This window comes from Labrus bergylta, chromosome 6, assembly GCF_963930695.1.
Source record: "Labrus bergylta chromosome 6, fLabBer1.1, whole genome shotgun sequence".
NCBI lineage: Eukaryota > Metazoa > Chordata > Actinopteri > Labriformes > Labridae > Labrus > Labrus bergylta.
In genome coordinates, this window is record NC_089200.1 from 10,410,629 (window position 1) to 10,428,836 (window position 18,208).

Here is an 18,208-nt window from a genome sequence, read left to right on the forward strand (position 1 = left end):
ATTACAAAAATCACAGATCAGGCAGATGGCATCACCTGATGTTCTAACCTCTTCAAGAAGAAAGAGACTGAATGAGCCGGGGCCTGGTCAGAGGGGTGGCATGGGCCCCTTTGAAATCTGATTGGCCAGGTGCCACCCCAAAATCCAAATCTTTGATTGGCTATTTGCCTTACCAGAGGAGGGACTTAAGTACAACTATTCTGGCTGTTTCCATCAGGCTGATGGTAGTACTTTCTGTTGTGCAAGAGTTTGCATGCAGTCTTGTTGGTACCTGAAATCTTTGTTTTTGAGTCCCTAAAGAATCAAACTAAGAAGATGTATATGTTTCCACATTTTGTTCCTAACAAGTACACATCATTTGTGTGGATACAAAGGGGTAAAAAAAATGAATCAGTTTACATGTGTGTACCCACAAAGGTCCGGCCACCCCTGCATAAATCAGTGCCTCAGGTGGGCCACCCCACTTTAAAAAATCTGGACACGCCCCTGTGAATGAAAGCGTGTAATATTTCCACCAAACTTTAATACTGACTTCCCTTATCTGAACAGATCTAAGTTGTGTCCTAAATAACACACTCATTCCCTACTCCATGCTCCCTACATAGAGAGTTAGCTGAAGTGGACTATAAAGTGCACTCATTTGGCACAATAATAAATAAAAAACCTTTTCAGTGACCTTTGATCGCCAAAATCTAATTAACTCATGCTTCATCCAGCCAATCAAACGGTAAATGGACTTGAGCTTGTAGAGAGCTTTTCTAGTATTATGACTACTCAAAACGCTTTTTACCCCACAGGTAGTGCACTAATTCGGAAAAATGAAAAAAAAAATTCAGGAAACCACTTTCTCGCTCTACAACCGTTGACAGTGACGTCATACTAACGTTACTCCATTTACTTTTAAACTTAGTAGACTTCATGATCACATACAGCCATTCATTTGTTGTAGTACAATGTTATGAATAAGAGGTAACCATGCTCAGGCCCAGTTTGTCCTGGGGCAGTGTGAGTGCAGGCCAGCGGAGAAATAGGGAGGGGGGACAACTTTGCCTAGTGTGAGTGCGCCCTAAGTCAAAGAACTGGAGTCTGTGTCACACCTGAATTGTTTAGTGTAGGCTCATAATGGATGTCAAAGACTTGAAAAAATGTCTCTCCAACATCATCATGGATGCACATAAATGATGCCGCAAAACCTGATTTAATCTGGGAAGTAAATAAAATAGATAAACATCCAGATTTTTTTTTTTTTCCAGGGATGAATCAAGTCTGTTTACAGAGATATTGTTATATAATTACCTCGTTGTTTGTGACTTTGATCAATTGAAACTTCATGACGTTGGAAACTAACTTTAATTTTGTGCATTTATTCCAATGTTATCAAGTCAAATAAACACAACTGGAAGACGTATCATCTCCTAAACTGTGTCTTTTTGTTACTTTTTTTTTTTTTTTAATCTATAGGCGAAGAAATCCATCACCTCACATTTATGCACAGTGTCCGACTTTGCCATTGAGATGTTTGACGTCCTGGACGCCATCAACTACCAGTCGTACAATGACTTTGTGCTGCGAGTAGGTGAGAGAAAACACACACTCACACACACACTCACACACAGACACACACTGGTCTATATAAACATGGCTTTGGGAGCTTCTGACCTATTGCACTGGACACCATGGACGCTCGGTGCCGGTAAGCTCTGGAGGAAATGCATCACAGAAAGAGCGCTCCTCTGCAGGAAGCTCGTCACAGCGAGACCTGAAGTTCTGGGTTCTATTGTGTTGGGTATCCTGTGGGGAGCCTGCAGCAGGAGCCCGTGTTTAATCCCAGCGTAGCCTGGTGTACACAATGCCATCCTGTCTGCAGACTGAGGGGCTCCATGTGGAAGAACTGCATATGTTTGTGTGGCTTACTGAACCCTGCTTGCAGAAACACCACTATTGGGAATCTTTGTTATTTCTGCAGATTTCCAGTCAGTACAAAAAAAAACAAAAAACAAAGATTGGCCTGGTTTTACTTGTTCTGTATGTGACATTTTTCGGTTCTCTCGAACCCTCAGAGCTGTGTCTGCAGAAGAGACAAGTCATCATCGTGACTCAATATGGTATTCATTTGACACACTATAGACAGACATAGCTGAACAGCAGCAGCTGCAGAGAGAGCAGTTAGTGGATTGATTCTTATTTTATGAGTACCACAGACTTTATTTCTTGTTTTGAAGTTTTGATCCTAGCATTATTTATTATCATCAGTTCCACACAGAAACTGGAATTACTGCCTCACTGTTGTAATGCATCTTCCAACCAGTCAACTGTTTTCCCACAGAAAGACAGGGTAACTGTGACAAAATGGGACAGGGGTAATTCCAGAGAAAGTCTAGCTCTTAAACCAGGAGTTCTCAAACCCCGAGAATAAGGGTGCCAGACACTGGGAACCCCCCACTGTCCCTTGAGTTGGCTAAGACTTACTAGTACCGGGTTGGACCCCCTTTTGCCTTCAGAGCTGCCTTAATTCTTCATGGCATAGATTCAGCAAGATGCTGGAAACATTTCTTCTTACCATTATTTTGGTCAATGCTAACATGACACCACATCCCTAAAGTGCTCTTTTGGATTGAGATCGTGTGACTGTAGAGGCCATTTGAGTACAGTGACCTCATTGTCATGTTCAAGAAACCAATTTGAGCTTTGTGACATGGCACGTTATCCTGCTTGAAGTAGCCATCAGAAGACGGGTACACTGTGGTCACAAAGGGATGGACATGGTCAGCAATAATACCGGATACGTTTCTCGATGCTCGTCTGCATACCACGGTTGTAACGAGGGGTTATTTATTTACTGTTGCCCTGCTATCAGAACAAACCAGTCTGGCCATTCTCCTCGGACCTCTGACCTCACGCATCAACAAGGCATTTTTGCACAGAGACCTGATGCTCACTGGATTTTTTTCTCTTTTTCGGACCATTCTCTGTAAACCCTTGAGATTGTTGTACTTCAGAAGATAATCTTGAACATGTCTACATGCCTAAATGCATTGAGATGCTGCCATGTGATTGGTTGAAAAAAGATATTTGCATTAACGAGCACTTGAACAGCTGTACCTAATAAAGTGGTCAGTGAGTGTTTAGCAGCGCACAGCCACACCCTCGCACTTATAGGCCTATCTAAACACTGGTAACACAAAATAACCGGGTCAGGTTTAAGTAAGTCATTAAACTAACTGAAGAATAAAACAGCCTAAAAAGCACAATATTATATATTCTATAGAAGATTATTGTAAGAAAGACTAGAAGCAGAATACAAAAAAAAGTCCCTAAAGATTGGGATTGATGTTAAGTTGCAGTGACCTTGACTTTTCACAACTTCTTGCTTCAGTCCAAGAGTCAAATTCTGCGATATTCCCTGCGGACGTTTCACAAGAATGGGATGGGAATGATTTCCAGGAAAGTGTTTCTCGATGTCACAGAGGAGTTTCACTCTCTGCATGAGACATATCATCACCTAATGTCTTCGTCTTTTTTTTGTTTAAAGATTTATTTTTGGGGCTTTTGTGCCTTTATTTGATAGAACAGTGGACAGAGTAGGAAATCAGGAGAGAGATATCAGGGGATGGCGTGCAGGAAAGGAGCCACAGGTCAGGCTTGAACCTGGGCCACAAGCCTGGACGACTACTTCCTCGGTCACCTCGGGCACCTAGCACCCCTTTATTTTTTATTTTATTAGATATTTGATCAAAATTGTGTCATTGCCAAAAACCTTTTTTTGAGATAACAGTGAATATTTGCATCTTGCAGCAGGAAACACCTACAGCCTATCAGACACTGGAACACCAAGTACAGGTAAAAATCTGTGTGGTTTAACTCAAAGGCTTTTTAAATTCCAGGTATCAATGTAGGACCAGTGGTGGCCGGAGTTATCGGAGCCAGAAGACCTCAGTATGACATCTGGGGAAACACGGTGAACGTAGCCAGCAGGATGGACAGCACAGGAGTTCAGGGAAAGATACAGGTACAGTACTGAAGTCGAGTCAAAGAGAACAGAACAAACCCTGCTCAGAGGGGCTTTAGATCCTAAATCATGCAGCAACATCAGTCCTTAGGGTATGAACCACTCATGGAATATGGATTAAAATAACAACAACACACAAACAGAAATACTAAGTCCATAATTTGTGCATTTCATGACTTCATGAGGCAATTAATAAAAGTGATTTTAGAGCATCAGCCCTTCTAATCCATTTCCCTTCCTTTTACATTTGCTCTCCAGGTGACAGAAGATGTTCATCGCATCATCACAGACCACTACAATTTTGTTTGCCGCGGTCAGGTCAGCGTTAAAGGCAAGGGTCAGATGCTCACATACTTCCTGGAGGGGCGTAAACAAGGCAACCGGGCAGTTAAGAGCCCGCAGCAGCAGCAGCAGTCCGGCAGCACAGAGCGGCGGTCAAGCGCGTTTAACCACGGCAGCGTGTGCACCAGACTGAGCCCTGGACCCACTGTCACCACCTACGCCTCCATCAGGACCCCAAGTCCGAGCACAACAAAACCCACCACCTCCACCAGCACCTCCAGGTACCTGCCCTCTGTCCCCACAGCCATGGTGTGACGGATGTCTCCAAGGCGACCGTGGGAAACAGAAATGAGAGTGGATGCAGGAAACAGGAAGCAGTGGAAAGTTAGCTTTAACAGCGAGAGTTTATTGAAAGAGGAAGTGGAGCCACTCTTCTTCTTTGGTCTGTGGGACAAGAAGAGGCTGATGCGCTGATGCCACAAAGGGAGACCTGGACTCGGGTCTGACCTGTGTTTACGACTAATTTTGACAGTCTGAGGTGGATCAGACCCTCGCACATGCAGGCTCTGGTTGTCTGTTACTTGCCCTGGATACAGGACGCTTTAGCCGCGCTGCTCTGCAATCAAACAACGTCCGAGTGAATCTCCACGATTTCAGAGCCTGACTCCTAAAATCTGCATCCACAACAATAACAAACTGCATCAAAACGGACCTGATAGTGTAGCACACATCCATAAGATAAAAATCCTTTAACGACATCAGCTGACCCTTTTCTCTCAGTGTAAAACCAAAACAGTGCTGTTGCCTTAGCGACCACTCCTCACAATGAGTTTCTTGCCATTTTTTTTGTTGCCTTTTAGATCTTTTATTGATTTATTGGACAGAACTACAGTTTACTACCTGTTTCTAAAGCCAAATGTATAATTGTAAAATGGCAGTTAACGGTACAAAGTTGCCAAATACAACAGGGCATCGCCTTCAATCGTGTCCAGGTTGGCGGTTTACTTTACGCGCTACACTTAAACCCTCAACGCGGCGGCACACGAGCTGGACTCTTCTTTGATCCCCTGAGCCGAGCCACTCAGCGTCTTTTAAGTGCATGATGCCACTACTGCATTTCAGTCACGTTTGCTGTCTGTTGCCCTGTGATGCTTGACTTCCAGATTCTTCCTCGTCTAAAAGTGTAGCAATAAAAAGCGGTTTGTCTCCTTCCTCGGCCTCCTGCCCCCCCACCCCCCCCCCCCCCCACCCCTGCATGCTGTAGCCGGCTGGATCCTCTCTTTGACCTGATAGTGTATGTAGCTAATAGAGTGTACGTAGCTAGACACACCAGTTTGTATCTCTGTGGTGCATGACTTAGAAACTTATTTTCTGTATCGTGCGAGTGATTCCTTCCAAACGGGGATATATTCAAAAAAAAAAGACAAAAACCTTTTTTCCGCGTGTTTGTTTATTAACGAGAACAATTTTCTATTGTTGAAATATTCAGTTTGACTATTTTTATGAACTAAAAAAAAAAAGCTGCTTTTGGTAGAGAGAAGAAAAATCTGCTGTTTACGAGGAGACACCCAAACCTCGGTGTCTGGCTTCCTCATACAAACCCAGATGATTTATTTTATGGTAAAGCATGCTACTCACAGGACGGCTAACCACAGCCATTAACTCTCCTCTAATCTGTCCCAGCATGCACCGCCTGCAAGCCTGTGGCCTTGAACATGCATGCTTTGAAGAAGCTAACACAGGCCGAGCAGCTGTTTTCATGTAGTCCTCATGCATGCGCTAAAACAAAAAAGGTAGCGGTCCTCTTGAATGTAAAGGTGCTCTTTTGACCCGTGTCTTCTTCATGAGTTTTTGAGTGTGTGAACATCTCGAGGACATTTCTTTCAGGACGGTTGCGACACCAGGTGCGGGGTTGGGGGGGGGGGGGAGGGGAAAGGTTGCTCCTCCTCTATTTCTCCCCCTTCCTGCAGGTAGCTGGTTTTTCAAATGTGCCAACCTATTTTCATAAACATATCAAAGTCGTTCTTGTTGAGCTGTAGCACAACTGAATGTGAGGCTACGGTTGTTGTCATTTCTTTTCTTTATACCTTGTTGAATGCCTGTGTGGGTTTTTTTTTTTTTTTTTTTTCTGGGATATGTTCCTGAACAGTTTTTGTAACTCAAGATAACAGCGATAGTGTTGTATTTTTTTGGAGCGCCTATAACCTGACAGAAATGACGTCGTTCTTCTCGTCACATTTGAACTAGATCTTTACAGTAGCTTGAACGCTAACACTGAGTCTCGAAGAGATTAAAAATGAGGATTTTTATACCCTTGCTTTAAAACCGTTGAAGGAGAGTTGATGGAAAGGATTGACGTCAAATATTTTTCCTGTAAATTGGATATTTTCATACTGTATGATACGGGTTTCAATTGTTATATGTAGGTATTACTAGCTATTATTGTACATTGTAGAGTCTTTTTTCAAAGATATATTACAGACGATCACAGATTTGTCTCGTTTTTTTGGTTGCAGATGTATTTACTGAGATGTTTTCTGTGAATGTACATTTTGTTAAAGATGATATTTTATACTAAGTGTTTGCACTGCGATGATATCGACGTATTAAGGTTATCAAAATAAAACCAGAGGGGATCCGTCTCCTGAAGTAAGACAGCTCTTCCTGTTCTCCATTTAGATAACACACACACACAGTACACACACACACAAACACACACACACTCACTGTGTATACACACACACGCTGTACATGCACTGTACACACACACACACACACACTGTACACACACTGTACACACACACACTGTACACACACTGTACACACACTGTACACACACACACTGTACGTACACACACACACACACACACACACTGTACACACTCACACTCACTGTACACTCAGTGTACACACACACACAAACACACACACACACACACACACACACACACACACACACACACACACTGTACACTCATACACACACACACAGTACACACACACACTGTACACACACTGTACACACACACTCACACACACACACACACACACACACACACACACACACACACACACACTGTACACTCATACACACACATACAGTACACACACACACTGTACACTCATACACACACATACAGTACACACACTCACTGTACACTCACTGTACACACACTGTACTCACACTCACTGTACACACACTGTACACACACTGTACACACACACACTGTACACACACACACACTGTACGTACATACACACACACACACACACACACACACACACACACTGTACACACTCACACTCACTGTACACTCAGTGTACACACACACACTGTACACACACACACTGTACGTACACACACACACAAACACACACACACACACTGTACTCACACTCACTGTACACACACTGTACACACACTGTACTCACACTCACTGTACACACACTGTACACACACTGTACTCACACTCACTGTACACACACACACTGTACACACACTGTACACACACTGTACACACACTGTACTCACACTCACTGTACACACACACTGTACACACACTGTACTCACACTCACTGTACTCACACTCACTGTACACACACTGTACACACACTGTACTCACACTCACTGTACACACACACACTGTACACACACTGTACACACACTGTACTCACACTCACTGTACACACACACTGTACACACACTGTACACACACTGTACACACTCACACTCACTGTACACTCAGTGTACACACACACACTGTACACACACACACTGTACGTACACACACACACACACACACTGTACTCACACTCACTGTACACACACTGTACACACACTGTACACACACTGTACTCACACTCACTGTACACACACTGTACACACACACTGTACACACAATGTACTCACACTGTACTCACACTCACTGTACACACACTCACTGTACACACACTGTACACACACACACTGTACTCACACTCACTGTACACACACTCACTGTACACACACTGTACACACACACACACACACACTGTACTCACACTCACTGTACTCACACTCACTGTACACACACTCACTGTACACACACACACACTGTACACACACTCACTGTACACACACTGTACACACACTGTACTCACACTCACTGTACTCACACTCACTGTACACACACTGTACACACACACACTGTACTCACACTCACTGTACTCACACTCACTGTACTCACACTCACTGTACACACACTGTACACACACACACACACACACACTGTACTCACACTCACTGTACTCACACTCACTGTACTCACACTGTACACACACACACACTGTACTCACACTCACTGTACTCACACTCACTGTACACACACTGTACACACACACACTGTACTCACACTCACTGTACTCACACTCACTGTACTCACACTGTACACACACAAACTGTACTCACACTCACTGTACTCACACTCACTGTACTCACACTCACTGTACACACACTGTACACACACACACACTGTACTCACACTCACTGTACTCACACTCACTGTACACACACTGTACACACACACACTGTACACACACTGTACACACACTGTACACACACTGTACACACACTGTACTCACACTCACTGTACACACACTGTACACACACTGTACACACACATATGGAGGGGCCATCACACTCAGTTATGAGTTACGTAACAGCAGAAAAACAGTCAGACTGATGTAAGAATCGGGGTCAGCCCGATTGTACGGTGTTTTTCAGAAGGAGCCTCACGCTGGTGTTATGAACATGATAACGTCTGCAACCAGAAAAACATCCCAGCAGGGTGTTTACATGCAGAGAGCAGATACTGTATGACCACATGTGGATAACAAATAACACATTTTTTGTTATTCGGTGTTCTTAAAGTTTGTAAAGGGACGAGGAAAACAAAAACCTTGAACATGAGAGAAGGGCTGAAAGTTACACTTCTTTATCATCAACCTTCAAGCACTCTTTATGATCCAAATCAAAACCTCTTAGGTGTTAGTACCTTTGACTTTTTTACAACGTGTCACAAAAGAAACATAAAAAAGAAGGAAAATGTGTCAAACCGAGGCAGAAACACAAGTTTATAAAGTTTATGTAAAGTGTTATGACCCGGCTCAGGAGGTCACAACAACAAGGGGAGGCGTGTGTGTGTGTGTGTGTGTGTGTGTGTGTGTGTGTGTGTGTGTGTGTGTGTGTGTGTGTTAGACTGCAGGAGCTTGAGCACACAGGGCCGTTACTCTGATTAGGGAGCTGCAATGAGACCACAGGTTAGAGACACACCTCCAGGACCATCACAATGACAACAACGCAAAGGAAACATTACCTGATGACACCACTTGGGTGTCATCAAGGGAGGTCTCCAAGGCCTCATCCACACGCAGGCGGGTATTTTTGAAAAAGTAACTGACTAAAAGGAGTCGACACGTGAAGTAAGTCAACAGTCCCTTTTTAATGTATTTGTTTTTAAGGTAGGGGCAAAAAACAGCTGTGCAAATAGTGTCATTACCTGTAGCTGCTCCGTTTAGGTTAAGTAATTCTTCATCTTGTTCAGGTCTGCTCACTGAACCCGTCGTTCATGTGATTAAATCCACCTGTGGATATTCTGCCCTGAGAGGTCAAAGGTCAAGATCCAATGTTCTGTTCCTGTTAAAACTAGGTTAATAGACGTCATCAGCTGTCACATCACACACCGCTGTTTTTAAGAGTTATCAAAGCCAGAGAAATCTGTAATAATTTTAGAGTTGTAACAGGAAGTGTCACGATGAGCCGCCACATGACAGACTACTGCTACTGAAATCTGCTGTACTGTTGCTGTTTGTGCTGCTGTGATAAAAACGTCATGTAAATTATACTCTGATACATTTAGCTCGTCGGTGAACATATTGTCTTCTTCAGATCGGTTTCGCCCGATCGTCATGACTACTGTCAACGCAGAGTTCGTTTTCACCAGGGGGGGGGGGAGTAGCAGAGAGAATCACTCCCATGATTCCCTGTTAGCCTCGACGTCATCTTTTTGTGATTGTTTTGATTGAGAGCCCCCCGGTGGTGGATTTTACATAACCATGACGCTTTGTGCACAACTCCAGTCTTGGATGTCACATTACTTTTAAATTATTAAATATGATTAATCACAATATTAAACATGATTAATCATGATTAACTATTTAAATTAAGCAATGACCCACTACTGAAAGTTTGAATCGTTTTACAGCCCTAATGATATTATATTATGTTATGATAGATTATTGCACCTAAACATTTTCATCTTACATTCTTTAACTTCTACATTTAATATTCCACGGCAAATGTCACTGTAATACCATACTGCTCTACGTCATGCTATCTTCTCATATCTCACTTATCTCTTAATGCACCTTCAACTCATCACCTGCCACTCTAACTTGCCATTCACTGCACAGAACAGCTTACTGTAACGTTCTGTGTAGTTTCTGTTTTTATTTTTCTTATCTATTCTGTCTCAATTTGTTTTGTTCTTACCTCCTTGTTGACACGTTTTTGTGTCAGTGCAATGCCCGATTTTCACCTCTGGGGATCAATAAAGTATTATCTTATCTTACAGCCACAAACACACACACACACACACACACACACACACACACACACACACACTAACAGGCCTATCCAAACACTCGCATAAGGACAACACAAAAGAGTACAAAAAAAACAACAATGAAAACAATAACATTATTGTAGTAGCACTTCATATTGTAAGAAAGGCCAGAGTACTTCCCAGGTATGGACTTTAAAAAGAACGGATTAAATAGACACACAGGTGTGTTTGTTTTTATGTCCAAAGAGCAGCAGACACCTACAGTGTTGCTGGTGTAGGTACCAGATGTGCTCGGGTGGTCAGATCTGCTCGGGGTCCTTCGCCTGCGTTTGCATGATGATGTAGCGCGTTGTGATTGGCTGTCAGAGAGTCGGAGAGAAAGAGATCAATATCTCCTCATGAAAGAGTAACAAACACACATCGTCCAAACTGCCCTGAAATGAGTCCCTGTCTGAACACATTTACATGCCAAAATTCAATGTTTTTTACGACGCCACCTACTGGTAAGAGACAGTAAGCCTCGTGTGACTCATGTTTCACTCGTTTAGCGATGTGCCCTCACTTCTTGTTGTGTCTAAAACACATGACTGCTCTTGTATTTTGTGGTAAAAATTCTTCATAGTCTCAATTCTCCATCCAAAAACTCCCAAAAAACTACACCTGTAAACTCTGTAAAGGATCCTGAGCAGATGTGACCTACACCGTCATGTGCTAACTTATGTTTTAAGGATAAAATTTCTTCCCCTCTTGGTGTCTCTTGAACCACAGCTTAAGGGAACTGTCATTGAATGTTGATGTTACTACAGACAAAGCGGTACCTCCTTTGTCTACGCTGATCCCGTCCTGTACATGCTCAACTCGTGTAGACTGAAGACAAAAAACCCTCCAGCTGTCTTTTGAAAGTCAAACGATGATTCACCCTGAGCCGTTGAAGGCATTTCCGGACTGGGTGCTGAGAATCCCTAAATATATCTACAAAGAAATAATCATTCTTCTTCCTGATAGTCTTGTTGTAGCTTTTGAAGGTCGCATAGAGGAATCAGCATATTTCTCTCCTATAACCAGTTAAAAACACCTCTCTGTACATTTAAAGCATAGACTGTAAATATTAATGTATGAAGAGCATGAGTGACGTCAACCGTCTGTTCCTGCAGGGGGCTTTGGAGGATCATCGATGGCGCTCTCCATGCTGAAAATGCTGTCTCAGTCTAACTTTCAGTCAACCTAACGACAGGCTGAGAGCTGGAGCTGAGGCAGGTTTTAAGCCTCCTGACAAACCGTTACACCACGCCCTCCTGTCAATCAGGTCAGCTACACGCCTTATTGTGAATAACTCTTATCCTTCAGCAAATTAAAACCGATGAGTTATCAAAAAATGTACAGTGTGTGCCTATCAAGACATGAGTTAACCAGACTTATTTGTTTTTTTGAACCAGGCTGTAAACATGTTAATTTCTGCTGGAAAAACAGTCTTTTTTGAATGGGTGTGTATGTGACTTCCTGTGCCTCTGCAGCCAGCCTCTAGTGGACATTCAATGAACTGCAGGATTTTAAACATCCTCATTGGCTTAATTTTTCCACATGAAACAAATCAACTTTTAGTCAGGATTGTAAGAAAAGTGCCAGGGCTTTAGTTAGTTTATGTTTCCCCCCTGCAGAGGAATTTAATACACACACACACACACACACACACACACACACACACACACACACACACACACTGTGGGGTAAAAAAAACCCCAAAACAAAACAAACTCTGTTCCTCATCATTGTGTTTATGTGTGGAGCTGAGTGAGCATGAGGGGATGTTTTAAGTCCTGTCGCAGGAAGAACTGACTTCCAAACATTCATCAGTGATGTGAAAATGTGAACTGTGGCATGTGTTGCATCCTGAGTGACAGGTCGTCATGGCAACACAAGAAGCTTATGCCCTGACGTTCGAGGAAGATCAGGGTTTGTGTTTTTCAGCGGGTAAGTGATAAACTTGTCGGCCTCCTCTTTCTTTTTTTGTGATTCATGCTGATTGTGACAGGACGTCTGTTACGCTAAACTTTGAAGCAGCCGAAGTGTGTGTGTGTGTGTGTGTGTGTGTGTGTGTGTGTGTGTGTGTGTGTGTGTGTGTGCTTACCACCTGCCGGATTCTCTGGTATGATCAAAACACGCCCCGGTTCAGGAGTGCCAACGTCCACACTCACACACTCAAAGATAAGCGACCGGAAACTGTCCTTTTTCAGGCGGTTTGCAGCTGCGGTTTAAAGCAATCAAAGTCTATCAGCAGCCTGAGTCAGACCCTGAGGGGACAACAGAGCGGTGACGCAGCCGAGCGGAGGTTAATGATGGTTTTACTGTGCCCCCCCCCTCCTCCCCTCGAACTGCTTACCCAATGACCCTGTGTGTCATAACATCCCTTACTGTAAACCCTGCTGGAATCTGGACACTGCAGCGTGGGAGGACAAACATTTACTCCGTTGCTTTAGTGTGTGTGTGTGTGTGTGTGTGTGTGTGTGTGTGTGTGTGTGTGTGTGTGTGTGTGTGTGTGTGTGTGTGTGTGTGTGTGTGCGTGTGTGTGTTTGAACTTGAATGTACGTATGTTCAAGTCAGGTCAAGTTTATTTCAAATTTAAAGCACATTTCCGCAACAAGGCAATTCAAAGTACTTCTCATAAGACTTCAAAAGAATCAAGACAAAGGGAAAAGAAAATACATTAAAATAAAAAACAACCATTAACAATATATAAAAAATATGTGAACAAATAAGATCCCAGAGAAACAAACAAGACATTAAGCAAAATAAGAAATGCAGGTGTGTGTTAAAGCGGTCACATTCTTGAGTGCGAGTGAGGCTAAACAGAAGTTTAACTTGCAGCTCGACATCAAAAACGTGTTTACGTCTTCAACACGTACTTGAGAAACCTAAGGACTTCAAGTCAACACAGAACCAGCGCTCTCCTGATTCCTGAAGCTTCAGTCAAGGTCAAAGTGTCAGGGTCTCAAAGTGAGTATGATTATTATTATTGTAAGTAAAGAGAAGAAACAGACATTTCTGCCTCTCAAAATTACAATAAGGTCATCGGTAACCTCGTTAAAATGGTAGCCAGCAAAGGCAATCGACCTGCAACTGCCTAAGAGGTTTACATCCGGAGAAATCGGCTGCAAATCCAGAAATGCAATTTCAAAAACTCTGAAATTTGCCGAAAAGTTGCCAAAAGAGAAAAAACACATTAAAATCAAACATGCTGCAAAAAAAACAACTGCAAAAGCCAAACTCTGCAAATCCAGCCAAGTTATGCAAACTATTGAGAGCACTGCACATCCCAGGCTTGTTAAGTATTCAAAGATATAAACCACCTCCTCACTTTCCAGTGGGCATCCTTTGTAACAGCGCCTTTAGTTTCTATCTAGACTCTTCTCCTCTGTCGCCCCCTGGAGGTGAAACCAACTACCATTTGAGTCCCTTTGCACCTTTAAGAAAAAGCTAAAGACCCAACTCTTTATGAACACCTGCGATGTTAAATGATATGGATGGTGATAATCATCAATAGGGCGGCTGTGGCCATGGGTCGTCTCTTAACCGGAAGGTTGGGGGTTCGATCCCCAGCTCCTGCAGCAACCTCCAATGTGTTCTTGAGCAAGACACTTAACCCCGAATTCCAGTCTGCTGCTTCGTCGGCGGCGTATGAATGGGATCAGTTACTTCTGATGGACACTTTACACAGCAACCTCTATCATCAGTGTGTGAATGAGTAGGTGTGACCTGCGGTGTAAAAGAGCTTTGAGTAGTCAGAAGACTGGAAAAGCGCTATACATCAACATATAATTACCATTCAGTGTCCCAGTTCTTCACAACTATGGTGAGAGCTCAACAAACAACAGTACCTGTAGCTAGCAGGATTATAAACTTCACACGATGAAAACTAGCTACACACAAACTGCACATTAGGGGTTTTGCTCAACACATCTTGAGATAAACAGTTAAATTCTAGTGTGACTTATATTCTGGATTGTATAACCTCTTCACGCTCATAAGGCTTTATTTACGACTTATATGTTGTTAAAGTAAAAGCCTATTTGTTTTTCTGGTCTTTATCTTTCTTCTTTTGAATTTATTGGAGGACACTACAAGCAGCAGGTTCACAGAACTCTTGTCTATTGTCTCCACTTGTGCTCTCTCAGAACTTATTACACTGTCAGCTGCAGAGTGGGGTTCATATTTTAATTTGTACGATTCAATCTGATTCTCTGAATTTCAGATTTGATCAAACCCAGCTGTAAGGATTAAAGCTCTCAGGGCGCTGTCTGTGTGCAGAGCTGAAAATATTCTTCCAAGAACTTCAGATCCACAACAGAGAGTCTCCAAGGTTTTGTACGAAAATGTTTCCTCGAGGACTCCAGCAAGAGCCAAAAACAAAAACTGCTCGTCTCTGATTAGTGGGGAAGAAAACATCCTCCCACGAGGTTGTTTCTCATCAAGGATTTCACCAGAGCAGCAGTGTTATTCTCCGTCTTGTACGTTGTGTTTTCCCTGCTCATATACACACAGGGTCAGTGAACTGCACGTTGTGTAAGAACAGCAGTGACCCTTACTAACCTTGTGTTACTGCTCCTGAATGTTTGGTCTCTTCTGAACATCAACGCAGATGGAATGTGACGAGCCGAGAGAAAACACCTTAACACAGGGCAGAAAATGTCATAATAACCTCTGAAACAGAGCGGCTCGGGGTGACCTGAGGTAAAGTGATGAAGCTGTGGAAAACAGGTCTGCATAACAATACTTTGACCGACACACTGACATGTGCAGACAGACATGGGACATCCCATCGTTAAGATTACGAAAGCACTGCTGGCATCAGACCATGCATGCAGAGAGTTATGGCTTTATTTTTCCTGACTGTCACTCGAAGATTTCTGCTTTGAGCACGTAAGAAAAATAAAAATCAGCAGCTCTTCCAGGAAATGATTATCCAGAGACTTATGAACAGTTTTGAGTTACGTTCAGGGGAATGTTAAAGGAGCAATCTGTGAGATATCTACTGAGTGAAATGATAAAGTGATCTTACTATATGATCAGACGTTAAGGAAACATGCTATGTTGAAGTGCTGGCTTCTCTGACAACAATGCAGCAGCCAGTATGTCTTCTAACTTTAGATTCTGGTCCTGAATGCTCTGGATTTGTTTGGACCAGAGTGTTGAGGAAATGACTAAGAACTTGACTTCACACAATAAGACTCAGTAGACTCAGATGGCTTACGTTGATGAAAGTTTATACATACAAGAATATTCCGGAGCAGAGATGGAGTAGCAAGCACACGTCTGATGCTATGTCCTTGCTATGCCAATTCTCCAAACTCTTTGACAGGCTTTGAATATATAGGAAATACATTATTGGCGTCAGAGTCATACTGACCTAAACTAATCTGTGATGTCAATATGGAACAGACACCAAGTCTACCAAACCTGCAGATATAAAGGGGAAGACCCTTGATACACTAAGCTGTCCTTGGTTTCTAGTCACAGCTGAACTCTCTCAGGTCTGACTGACATCAGAGAACAGTGAACAGGTTAGAACGCAGAAAGGTTTACAGACCGATTCAGAGCTGGCTAAACACTGAAGCTTCAGTGTCCACCACATGTTAACCTGACTCTAGAGAGGAGGGGGGAGGGGAGACAGCTCTCTGTAATGTTTAGAATTTAGTCTGCAGTGCCAAACTTAATCACTACATGTCAGAGTTACATATTGCTCCTTTAAATGTTCTGAGGAGCAAAAATGAAACTTTATTCCCCTTCTTCTATTCACTCAGAACAAATGCAGATCAGTGTTTTCAGCACTCAGGATCCTCTTGAATGCAGTGCTGTTTCACCTTACTTCACGAGTAAGGTGAAGCCACAGGGAGTTAATGCAGCCAACATTTCAAAGAGAGGTTGTCAGATTGTAGCTCCTCCTCACATTTTATGATCTTCTCTCTTTTTATTTACTGCTCTGAGTTCTTTGATGTGAAAGTTCTGAACAAACAGTCCTGTTGTCAGTGAAGAAAGGATCGTCAGACACAGATCCGATGAAGGAAAGGGGAGGAGTGAGTTTGGATGTTAAACCTTTACACGGGGACATCATGAAGGTAAATCCTACCAACACAACACAACACAGCTCCTCTGACCCATTCATCAAAACGTCTCCAGTTAAACTTTGCCAAGTGCAATCCTCCTGCTTCCTCCGCTGTCTCATTAGAGCCACGAGAGAGGGAAGCACTGCAGCTTAACACACACACACACACACACACAGTCACTCAGAGAGAGGAGGAAACTAAACACAATGGATGCTGGCGCATGGGAGCCTGGATTTCCTGGGTTTCCCACACACAAGTGTACAATCACAAGCTTGCAAACATATACACTTATTCAGGAACACACCAAAACACACAAACACACACGTGAACCATCATGCAACATGCCAAGACGCTGCGGTCTGACGAACAAACCCTTCTTCCTCATTCACAACACTGAAGCTGAGAGAGTGTCCCAGGACTCCTCCACCATGAATGACCCCGGCTCTGTTTCAATGTTTTTCTCTCAGACTCGATCTGTGATGTGCTGTTTCATAAGACGTGGATTATCCGGTTAAGGAAATCTTGTGAGAGGGAGAGGAGAAGAAAAAGAACAACTTTTCTGGGGATTAGCGTCATTGTGCCCTCTCGCATCACATTCTTGGCTGCTTATTCTCAGCCCTCGGAGAAGACACGGGTTAACCGACGACGACCAGTCCTCCTGGGACCAGAGGCACGACCGCTCCATGCACGGAGACCGGAGCTCCCATCTGCACCACAACACCAGCCTTACATTCTCATCTCACTAATTCACATCATCTGTGCACGATGACGTAGGCAAGCAGTGCTATGACGTCAATTCAGTCTAAGACATGTTGTCCCATCTAAATCCAATCAATGCTTTTCCTCCTGTAGGCCTGAAAACTTTTCCAATCAAGAGAGTTTCTTCGTGGCTTCTCAAACTTTTGATGCTAACATTAGCACTAATGTCCGCTAATTTCGACTCCATTACGACTAACATTAAAAAGTAATGTGTTGTAAACAGTTTCAGCCCATTTTGCATGCATGCAAACACACAAACAAATGTTTACATTTCTTGTTTCTCTGTCTCTTTGTGTTTGTGTCCATTCAATATGATGAATGCTTGCAGACTTCTACACCGCCTTTGCTGCAGCATTTTTGTTTATGACCACAAACTGAGAATCAGCAGAATAGCTTAAAACCAATAACACACAAATTGTAACCAAGAGGGTTATAACCACACAAATCACAGAGCA

At 43.1% G+C, this 18,208-nt stretch overlaps 1 protein-coding gene across 1 annotated transcript in view; it reads left to right on the forward strand.

The window, feature by feature from the left end:
- Positions 1 to 6,437, forward strand: part of LOC110000085 (adenylate cyclase type 1-like) — a 50,316-nt gene extending 43,879 nt beyond the window's left edge. The window contains exons 18-20 of the mRNA XM_020655265.2: positions 1,462 to 1,576; positions 3,885 to 4,009; positions 4,268 to 6,437. Of these exons, the coding sequence (XP_020510921.2) occupies positions 1,462 to 1,576; positions 3,885 to 4,009; positions 4,268 to 4,606 (579 nt within the window). The 3' untranslated portion in view covers positions 4,607 to 6,437. The remainder of the gene's footprint in view (positions 1 to 1,461; positions 1,577 to 3,884; positions 4,010 to 4,267) is intronic.
- The last annotated feature ends 11,771 nt before the right edge of the window (positions 6,438 to 18,208 follow it).